This window comes from Mobula birostris, chromosome 6 (genome assembly GCF_030028105.1).
Source record: "Mobula birostris isolate sMobBir1 chromosome 6, sMobBir1.hap1, whole genome shotgun sequence".
Lineage (NCBI taxonomy): Eukaryota > Metazoa > Chordata > Chondrichthyes > Myliobatiformes > Myliobatidae > Mobula > Mobula birostris.
Genome location: NC_092375.1, coordinates 131,366,214 through 131,376,090, shown reverse-complemented (window position 1 = coordinate 131,376,090; position 9,877 = coordinate 131,366,214). Strand labels below are relative to the sequence as shown.

General features: G+C 40.3%; 1 protein-coding gene across 2 annotated transcripts in view; it reads left to right on the top strand.

Moving 5' to 3' along the window:
• Nucleotides 1–1,554: 1,554 nt before the first annotated feature.
• The window catches only part of mdh1b (malate dehydrogenase 1B, NAD (soluble)), a 48,687-nt gene continuing 40,364 nt past the window's right edge, over nt 1,555–9,877 (top strand). Inside the window, exons 1-2 of one of the 2 annotated variants that reach the window (XM_072262390.1) lie at nt 1,555–1,591; nt 6,735–6,847. In XM_072262390.1, coding sequence (XP_072118491.1) covers nt 1,570–1,591; nt 6,735–6,847 — 135 coding nt within the window. In that variant the 5' untranslated portion in view covers nt 1,555–1,569. The remainder of the gene's footprint in view (nt 1,592–6,734; nt 6,848–9,877) is intronic. The other variant, XM_072262391.1, reaches the window with a different exon arrangement.

The window sequence follows — 9,877 nt, the reverse complement described above, 5'->3', positions numbered from 1 at the left end:
ACTCCAACAACAAATAGAAGTACTCAATAAGAACAACTGTGAGTTGGAAAAGAGATTGGAAAAATGGAGGAACTTATTACAAAGTTACAAAAGGGAAAGCAATTGTTGCAAAGTGAATTATCTACATTCAGATTATAAAACGAAAACATGGAAAGAAATGAAGAAGAACTTCGAGATCTCAGTAAACAACTACAGGCTATGATTCAAGTAAAGGAAAACTTGGAAACAGCAGATAGACTTGAAAAACAGCTATTTTAAAAGTTAAGCATGTGATAATTAATATTCTTAAACAAGAAGATTTTAGTCTTACAAATGATACAGATGAAATCAATGTAATTGAGGTAATGCAATTACTTGAAAACTGTGTGACAAAAATTAGGGAAGAAAAGCAGTTTGCAGCACTGCTAGCTAATGTGCAAATACAGCATTTGCAAGAGGAATTGCAATTACAGAGTGATGCAAATAGAGATCAGCAGGCTGAACTAGGTTGTCTAAAGTAGAGTACTCCAGGACATATTTGTTTGAAATCGGAACACTACAAGTCTAGCAGGTGGCGGTAATGTACCTTAAAGCTGGTTTGTCAACCGCCATAAAACAACACAAAAAGACCTTAAAGTCTGGCATTGAGTGAACCCATTTCCCTGTTTGCAAGTTCATTCCATACACATATCACCCATTATATAAAACATTTTCTGTTTCCTTTTAAAATGTTTACATTTAGTAACATGTCACTTGTATCCCCAAGTTTTATTCCTACAATTTATCCGATAACCTTATGCATATTCCTAACCTCAATGTTGATGAAAGATCACCACTGAAATATCAACGGTGTCCCTCCCCAGAGATGTCCCTTGAGTTATTTCCAGCATTGTGGGTGCTTTCCCTTCACATTTTCCGTTTTGCAGTACACTAAAACACTCATAATCCCCTATCCAACTATTCAGAAATCCCAACGGTTTGATGCCAGGCTCACCAGGCGATGCTTGTTGCAGTTCCTTCTGCCTCACTGGGGTCTCAGCTCCAGTACACCCTTCCAGTCCTCCAAGGCTTCACTCATTCATGCTCCTTCAATGTTACTCATTTGGTTTTGCTGCCGGAAGCCCCTTAAGAGTTACAGGGTTCGCACGAATATTTATCCTTCTACAATGTAACGCCTTAAAAAAAACGAATTACACGTATGTGTTGGAATATTTACACATGTTGGAATAAACAATCCAATAATCTGGAAAGTTTTATAGTCTCGTTTCAAAAACGTCAGATAAAGGGGGGTTTACCATTTTGTCTTATTCCATTTAACTTTATCATGTTATTTAAATAGACACCTTTCAAGACTGAAGGGCTGTAAATATTTCATACGTCCCTCTGATTTGGAAGCTGTCTAGCCTTTCTGCACTGCTCTTCGAAGCTGAAAATATACATTGTATCTTCCCTTTCTATTCTTCCATATCTTAACGTTTTGAGGTGGGGGTTATATTCCACAAAGACCTGGCGGATGGATCGATTGGAAGCTGGGACCCGTAAATGAGGCCCGGCAGGCAGCTGGCGTTGCTTGGCAACACTGCAAACAACATGGCGAAGTTTGTGGTTGCAGGTGAGTTGGATTTGTCCGTGAGCGTTAAATGAAGCCAAAGCTGGAAGTAGGTAACTGGGGTCTGTGCTGTAGAGTTCATTCCGTCTATGTTCAAAAAATGCAACAGTAACGGTTCACGGGACGCTATTGCAGCTCGGGGCATCGGAATTGAATTCCGGCATTCCCTGGAAGCAAGTTTGTACGTTCCTTCTCGTGTCCACATGGGTTTCCTCCCAAAGTCCAAAGGCATACCGGTTAGTAGGTTAATTGCTCATTGTAAATTATCCCGTGATTAGGCTGGGGTTAAATCGGTGGTTGTTGCTGGGCTCGAAGAGCGGGAAGGGTCTATTCCAAAGTTCACAGTTCAAAGTAAATTTATTATCGAATTACTGTACATACATGTCACCATATACAACCCCGAGATTCATTTTATTGCGGGCATACTCAGTAAATACATAATAGAGTAAATGAAAGACTGCACTTGGATGTTTAACCAGTGTGCACAAGACAACAAACTGTGCAAATACAAAAAGAAAGAAAGAAATATTAATAATAAATAGGCAAAAAATATCGAGAACAAGAGATGAAGAGTCCTTGAAAGTGAGTCCACGGGTTGTGGGAACATTTCAATGATGGCGTAAGTGAAGTTGAGGAAGCTATTACCTTTGGTTCAAGACCCTGATGGTTGAAGGGTTATTAACTGTTCCTGAACCTGGTGGTGTGAGTCCTGAGGCTTCTGCATCTTCCTCCTGAGAATAAACCACAGCCTGGGTTGTGGAGTCCGTGATAATGGATACGGCTTTCCTGTGACAGTGTTTCACATAGAGGTAATCAACGGTAGGGAGAGCTTTACCCGTGAAGGACTGGACCCTATCCACTACCATTTGTAAGATTTTCCATTCAAGGACATTGGTGTTTCCATACCAGGCTGTAACATAGCCAGTCGATATACTCTCCACCACACATCTATAGAAGTTTTGTCAAAGTTTTAGATGTCATGCTGAATCTTCACAAACTCCTAAGGAAGTAGAGGCACCGTCAATAATCAGCTCCTTGGTCTTGCTGACATTAAGTAAGAGGTTGTTGCCTTGGCACCACTCAGCCAGATTTTCAATTTCCCTCCTGCATGCTGATTCGTCACCACGTTTTTTTTTGGCTTATGACAGTGGAGTCGCCAGCAAACTTAAATATGGCATTGGAGCTGTGCTTAGCCACACAGTCATAAGTGTAAAGTGAGTAGAGCAGGGGCTAAGCACACAGCCTTGCGGTGCACCTGTGCTGATGGAGATTGTGGAGGAGGTGATGTTGCCAATCCAAACTGATTGGGGTCTTCAAGTGAGGAGATAGAGAATCCAATTGCACAAGGAAGTATAGAGGCCAAGTTCTTGAAGCTTAGATTTGAGGGGATGGTAGTATTGAGTGCTAAGCTGTAGTTGATAAAGAGCATCCTGATGTATGCATTTTAGCAGTCCAGATGCTCCAGGGTTGAGTGAAGAGCCAATGAGATGGCATCTGATGTTGACCTGCTGCTCTGGTAGGACAATTGGATTGGAGCAGAGTTGATAAGTTTCATCACCAACTTCTCAAAACACATCACCACTTCCACGCTGTATCTCTAAATAAGTTAAAATAAGGAGGAGGCGATAGCAGTGCGCCGCGCGTGCGCAGCCCTCCGGTGAAAAATGATATCGTATCCGTTAAATAGGGGCCATGGACAATTGTGATTTGATGGAGATGGACATGAAAGCACAAAGGAACATCTGGAAAAATTTCTGAAACGCTTGTTCGCTGCTGTCGTCACTGCGCGGTCGGGAATCTTTCGGCGGGAAGGCCTCAAAATCCCTGACTTTGCCTGCCGTTGGCGACTGAGATGGAGGTCGAATCGTTCAGATAGAGATGGCGCTCAGTACTCGGTGTCGGAGAGCTGATCAGAGCTCGAAGTTTTTGAATGACTCAGAGTCGGATCTTGGTCGGGTGTGGCAGGGAGAGTTTTTCTTCCTTCTCCCGTCTGCGTGAGATGTGGGACATTTGAGAGACTTTGAACTTCTACTGTGATCATGGACTTCTTCATCGAGTTATGGTATTGTTACACTGTTGTAACTATATGTTATAATTATGTGGTTTTGTTAGTTTTTCTCAGTCTTGGTCTGTCCTGTGTTTTGTGATATCACACCGGAGGAAATATTGTATCATTTCTTAATGCATGCATTACTAAATGACAATAAAAGAGGACTACGTGTCTTCCTGATCTAAAAAATGGGAAGCAGGGGACAAGGGAAGTGTACAGGAGAAAGGGACAAGTGGCAGGGGGAAGGACAGGGACAATCAATAGAATTTAATGCTGAGTCTCAATATGGACAAGATTAAATAGATGATGGTGGACTTTAGGAAGGAGCAGGGTGACCAGTCCTCATTGCATATAAATGAATCGTCCGTGGAAAGAGTTAGGAGCAACAAGTTTCTGTGAGTGCACATAATGGACATTCTCACCTGGTTCCTCAACACCACCCTTTTATTTAAGAAAACACAGCAACGGCACCACTCCCTGAAGAGACTGAGGCAAGCAAGGCTCCTCCTTGCATATAATTACATCAGAATCAGAATTAGGTTTAATATCACCAGTGTATGTTGTGAAATGTGTTAATTTAGCAGCAGCAGTAGAATACAATACATGATAACATAGAAAGGATAAATAAGTCAAGTACAGTAAATATGCACAGTATAGTTAAATTAAAATAGTGTAAAAACAGAAAAAATTATATGTAATGTATAAAGATGTTTCAGCATCATATGTAACCTAATGATTACTTCACTAGGCTGGTATCCCAAGGATGTATTTATATCAAGAGACAAGAACCTGGCTGATGTACAAGTGACCCTATGCTCATCAATATGGCTCTCTCAGCTGGGGATGGTCAGAAATGGAAACACTACCAATTCACGTCTTGCAAATTAATGAAATAAGAAAATAATGGCTTGTTTCAAAGATGAAGCATGAGGAATAAATTAAAAAGCTGTGTTTGGAATGGGATTTACATGTGGATAACTAAAAAGCCCAAATGGTCTGTGCCCATAATATATATAATTTATAGGCTATTATATTGTAGTATGTAACCAGAAGGGGCACACATTGTGCAGGGGGTTGGGGAAGTGGGATACATATCTATAATCATCTTAAAAACCGAGAGGTAATGGATGTGTGTGCACTTGTTTGCTTCATAATTTCAAAGATGCTCTTCCATAGATCATCAAACTTAAACTTCTGTTCACACCCTGGTTGATGATGTTGTAATTTAGGGAAATGTGACAGCAAATAAGGACAAGAAATACTGAAATAGCAATGAAATTCCCTAAATGTTCAGAAAAAAGGAGTACTGTCATCTTTAACTACTCTAGCCTAGGTGTTATTACTAGTTGACTATAAACTGCCACCTGAGTTCATGAATAATTGGGAATTGGCAACTTATGCTGCCATTGTCAGTGACATCCACGTCCACGAACATTTTAAAGCAAACGAAATAATGAGTTTTAATACTAATTATTAAGAAGTGACTGTTGGACAGTGCGATACAATATTGGATAGAGCAGTTCTGTTGGTAAGCACATTAGTGAGTGTTCAGTGTGGCAGGAATGGAGTTTTTGATGTGTGCTATTACCAGGCATTCAAAGCACTTCATGATGTCTGAAGGTGTAGAGTTCTTTGGTACAGGGATGATGGTGGCTGATTTGAATCATGCAGGAACAACAGATTGGATGACTGAAGTGTTGAAGGTGTCCATGAAGACGTCTGTGAGCTTGTGGGCACACTCCCTGACTACCTGGCCTGGGTTGTTGTCTGGCCTCGCAGCCTTATGGGGGTTGAGGCTCTGAAGAATCCTTCTCACATCTGCTACTGTTACAGACAGTGGCTGCTCACCTGGAAGGGGGTAGTTTTTGAGGCTGATGTGGTGTTGTATGTCTCGAAGTGTGCATAAAATCTGTTTCAAGTGTCAAAGAAGGAGGCATCACTGGTACAGTTGACCAATGCATCTACTTTCTGAGGAGACTGGAGAGAGCTGGACTATGTACATCAGTACTCCCAACCTTCTCCAGATGTGGAGTAGAGAGCATCCTAACATCCTGCATCACTACATGGTACAGAAACTGCATTGTGGTGGACTGAAAGGCTCTACAACAGGTGATCAAAACTGCCCAGTGCTTCACCAGAACCAGTCTAATCACCGTCAAGGGCAGACAATTTGTACAGGAAGGTCTTGGAAAAAAGCCAGCAATGTCACAAAGGATCCCACTCACCCTGCTCACGGACTGTTATCCCACTCCCATCAAGAGGAAAGCTACATAGCATCCACACCAGGACTACCAGACTCAAACATAGATATTTTCCCTAAGCAGTACGGCTGGTCAACACCTTCAACCACTAACTGCAATCAATTAATGTATATAAACTATCTTATGCTTTTATATTTATTAATTTTTTTTATTGTGTTCTTTTTCTTTTTTTTGTGCTACATTGTATGCAGAGTAACAATTATTTCATCCTCCTTTACACCTGTGTACTGGAAATGACATTAAGCAATCTTGAATCTTAGGAGAAGTCCCATGCTCATCTTGGAATTGTGCAAGGGAAAACTTGCATGCCTCCAAGAGTTCTCTTATAGCTTTGTAATTCAGTAACATCTAAAGGTGCCCAAAAGTGGATCTCATCCACAACTTTATGGAGCATGGCATGGCAATCTTACCATGGTGAGAGCACTGTATCTCACAAATGGCACATAATTGAACAACCCTGAGAATCTCTTCATCATACTCATGCAACTAGATTGTATAACCCGTCCTGGGGAATAAAAAAGAAAAGCTGCATCAAATGAATGATAGATAAGAAAAAAACGTGCACTTCTGAGCATCTCAGATTGATGAAAAATACGTTATAACCCAATAACTAATTTTGAAGTATCATCTCCATAGCAACGCAGGAATTGCAGTTTTGTATCCCATGTTGTTAAACAGGAACAGAATAAGGTCCTTGTGTGTTTTACAAATGAATTTTAGGAGCAAGTTAACGCATTCTGAAGGAACATCAGCAAGTATTGTGAAAGAGAGCTGAATCTGAGAAAGCAAGACCACTGATCCTACAAGTGTTCATGATTTATTTCAATCATTGCAGGCAGAGCAAATTGCCCTTATTTTGCTAAATGTGAACTTATGGCAGACCATCTTTCACAAAGCTTGCCAGATTTCAAGGTTCATAAGATTATCAAACATCCTGAAGATTGGCGGGTGAGTTACATCTTAATTCTAAAAATAATCGGTCAACTATAGAGTGCCCCTGAAATGAATGGTGAATCTGATGTTAGAATGTTTGTGTGCCTCAGTAAATCAAGAGGCTGCGCGCATTGTATTAGGTACCTCCATGCCATAGAATTACCAGCTGGCAATCAGCATGATTTGGTCCAGTGAATTACTGTTAGCTAACTTACTGCTGGTGTTTGCGGCAGCAATGAAGGTCCTCCACCTTGTACTCTCACTCACAAGATGTAGAAGGATTCTTCATTGCTGTTTTCATAACAGTTTTGCTTGAACAGTCAGGGTGAAGCTCTGAACCTGGAGGACAGGTGGACTACTTAGTCTGGCCTCTACCCTTTGACCTGTTTGACATGGGTGACCCTACCAAGGGTCATAGCATCGCTCTCCAGGTTACTGAGGCACACAAGCATTCAAACCACGACAAGGTTCGACTAGGAGGAATTACTGTCAAACTCAGTGATTTCTGAGTATCGGTTTGATTCCTTTTTAGTTGCTGAAGTGGCAAATAATTACAGATAGGGAAGTCCATTTAAATTCATCCATCTATGAAGATATTAAAGTCTGGTATTGAGAGAACTTATTTCTCTGTTTACAAGTTAATTCCATTCATTATTCCATTGATCATGAATTATGTGAAGAAATTTTTTGTTCCCTATTTAAATGTTTACCTCTATTAACATATGACATGTATTCCGGAGTATTATTCTTACAATTTATCCTATAACTCTATACATTCTCATAACCAAATTTTAATGAAGGTGACTCCAGTGAATGCCTTCAAGCTTGATATCCTGTTCAACGAGGGATCATGTGACAGTCTTCTCTCTGCAGAAAGGTTAGGGGCTCTTTAGGGAACTGTTGTTAGTGAGAATGAAAAACAAAATAGCTGATGAAGGTCTTCTGTATTCCTTCTGGAAGCCCTCGCGTTGCTGATGTGAAAAATATTGCATCGATTTCTGAGCACCTATGGAACTTTGCAGAGACTTTTCATCATGTAGTAGATGCCGGTGAAGCACATTTAGCAGCTTTAATGTCTTTATGAGGATTATTTAATCATTTGGATTTACTGCCTTTTGTAGTGGTGAACTAAAAAGCAAAGCTATGTAGAGTTAACTTGTGAGCTCTGCCTACACACTTTGAATTATTACACCGGGCAGTGTACCAAGGAAAGAGTCATATTTGTTCTTAGCTTTAATTAAGGAAACCTGACTGATGGTAATACTGAGGAGGGAAGATATTTAGTGCCTCACTACCCCACCTGCCCCCCCAATACAGCAGAATTTATTAGATATATTTGAATATATTTATACAATCATCTTATGATGTAAGCAACAAATGTAGATGTTTCTTGCTGTTAGGGTAATAGTTTCATTGGAAGTTCATGTGTCCTGTAAATGTTTTATTGTTAAATACAATTTATTAGAATTCTGAGATTATCCAAGGCCCACTGAGTACTGGTTTGAAAAGGTTTAAATAAATTACAGGCAGTCCCTACTAGGTTAAGAAAGAGTTCCGTTCCTGAGGACTATGGACTGATTTGTTTTTCTCTGGGAGTTATTAACAAACAATTTCAACAAGGGTCAATTAACATGAACATCTATTAATTGTCTTCCCTGCATAGCTACAGTAGTATGGAATCTGAATGTCTGACATTCAATGGCTAGTTTCAATGGCCAAAATTACCAATGGATGTTGCATTGTTTGTTTAAGGCATTTTAGAAGTGTAAAAGAAGAGATTGGCCTTGTCAGTTTCCAAAACAAATCTCCTAAGTACTACTGTGAACTGGTAGGTGCATGCTTGAAATCAGTGTATCTGTTTGATTACTGTGGGGAGGTTAAATGCAAAAAGTTTTTAAAAGACTTGCTATCTTTTGAATTAACTGGCTGCTACCCTTTTTGCATAACTCCTGAAGAGGTCTGAGTTTCTGTAGCTAGCTTTCCTCTTTTGAAAAATGCTTTAACATTTTCTGTGAGAAATTGTGTAAAATTAGATTTCTGTATGCCAGGCTTTCCACAATCTGGGGAGCCCCTGTAATTGGGAAAACAATTGGTTTTAATGTTTTTATACCATTAAATGCAGCTTCCTTATTGTGTGGATACAAATTCCACAGTCTCATGGAAACTCAGCAGGAAACGGCTCCTGAATTTCCTGTCCTCTGATTTCAGAATCAGTTAGTCCATTTTTTTTCAGATTCTAGGGTCAGGGAAGTTTGTTTGCTTGATAGATTCTAGCACTCATTGTTAAAGTTACATCAACTGATTTTTTTTTTGAAAAGGAAATTAAAGAAAGGAAAGTGATATAAGTCTGTAAGCAGTCTATTGCACTAAGGGTACAAATGCAAACTCGCTGGAGGTTTGTGTACTGTAACACTGATTTAGTGGGGAAAGAAAGAAAGTAGGAACTTGAGTGTATTCATAAACTGGGTGATTTATAACATGGTCTGCAAATTATTCATATCCTTTGTGGAGGGGATGGAGATATTCAAGATAAATGTATTCTTGTGGTGGAATACAGTAGTGAAAATGCACAAATTTTGAACTCTGCAGTGAAGAATTGCTAGAAAGGAATATTACTTGAGGAAATTTGTTCCAGCGGCCCAGTCAGCAGCAGGAGTAGGCCACAACGATGAGGTTTCTTGCAGGTCAGCAACACTTCTTTACAAGTACAGAAGGGACAAGCAGGACGGCCACTGTTGGGAGTAGGTCAGTGGTTAGAGTAGGCGTGTCAGGCTTTGGCTCAAAGGAAGTTTCAGCTTGAAAGAGGTGCTGGCTCTGATTAAGCTTCTGTTAAGGTTCCTTTTGTTTCCTCTCTTACTGTACCCAGTGTAGTAAATGGCTGTTGTGTATTCTTCATGCCAGATGTTGGAGTCCTGAGAGACCCAGAGTCTCCCAGGGAACTATATCTGTGTGAAGTTCATCCAGCTGCAGCTCTTTGAAGACTGTGTTAGGGATCTGGAGCAGCAAATGGATGACCTTCGGCTTGTACGGGAGAGGGAGGAGATA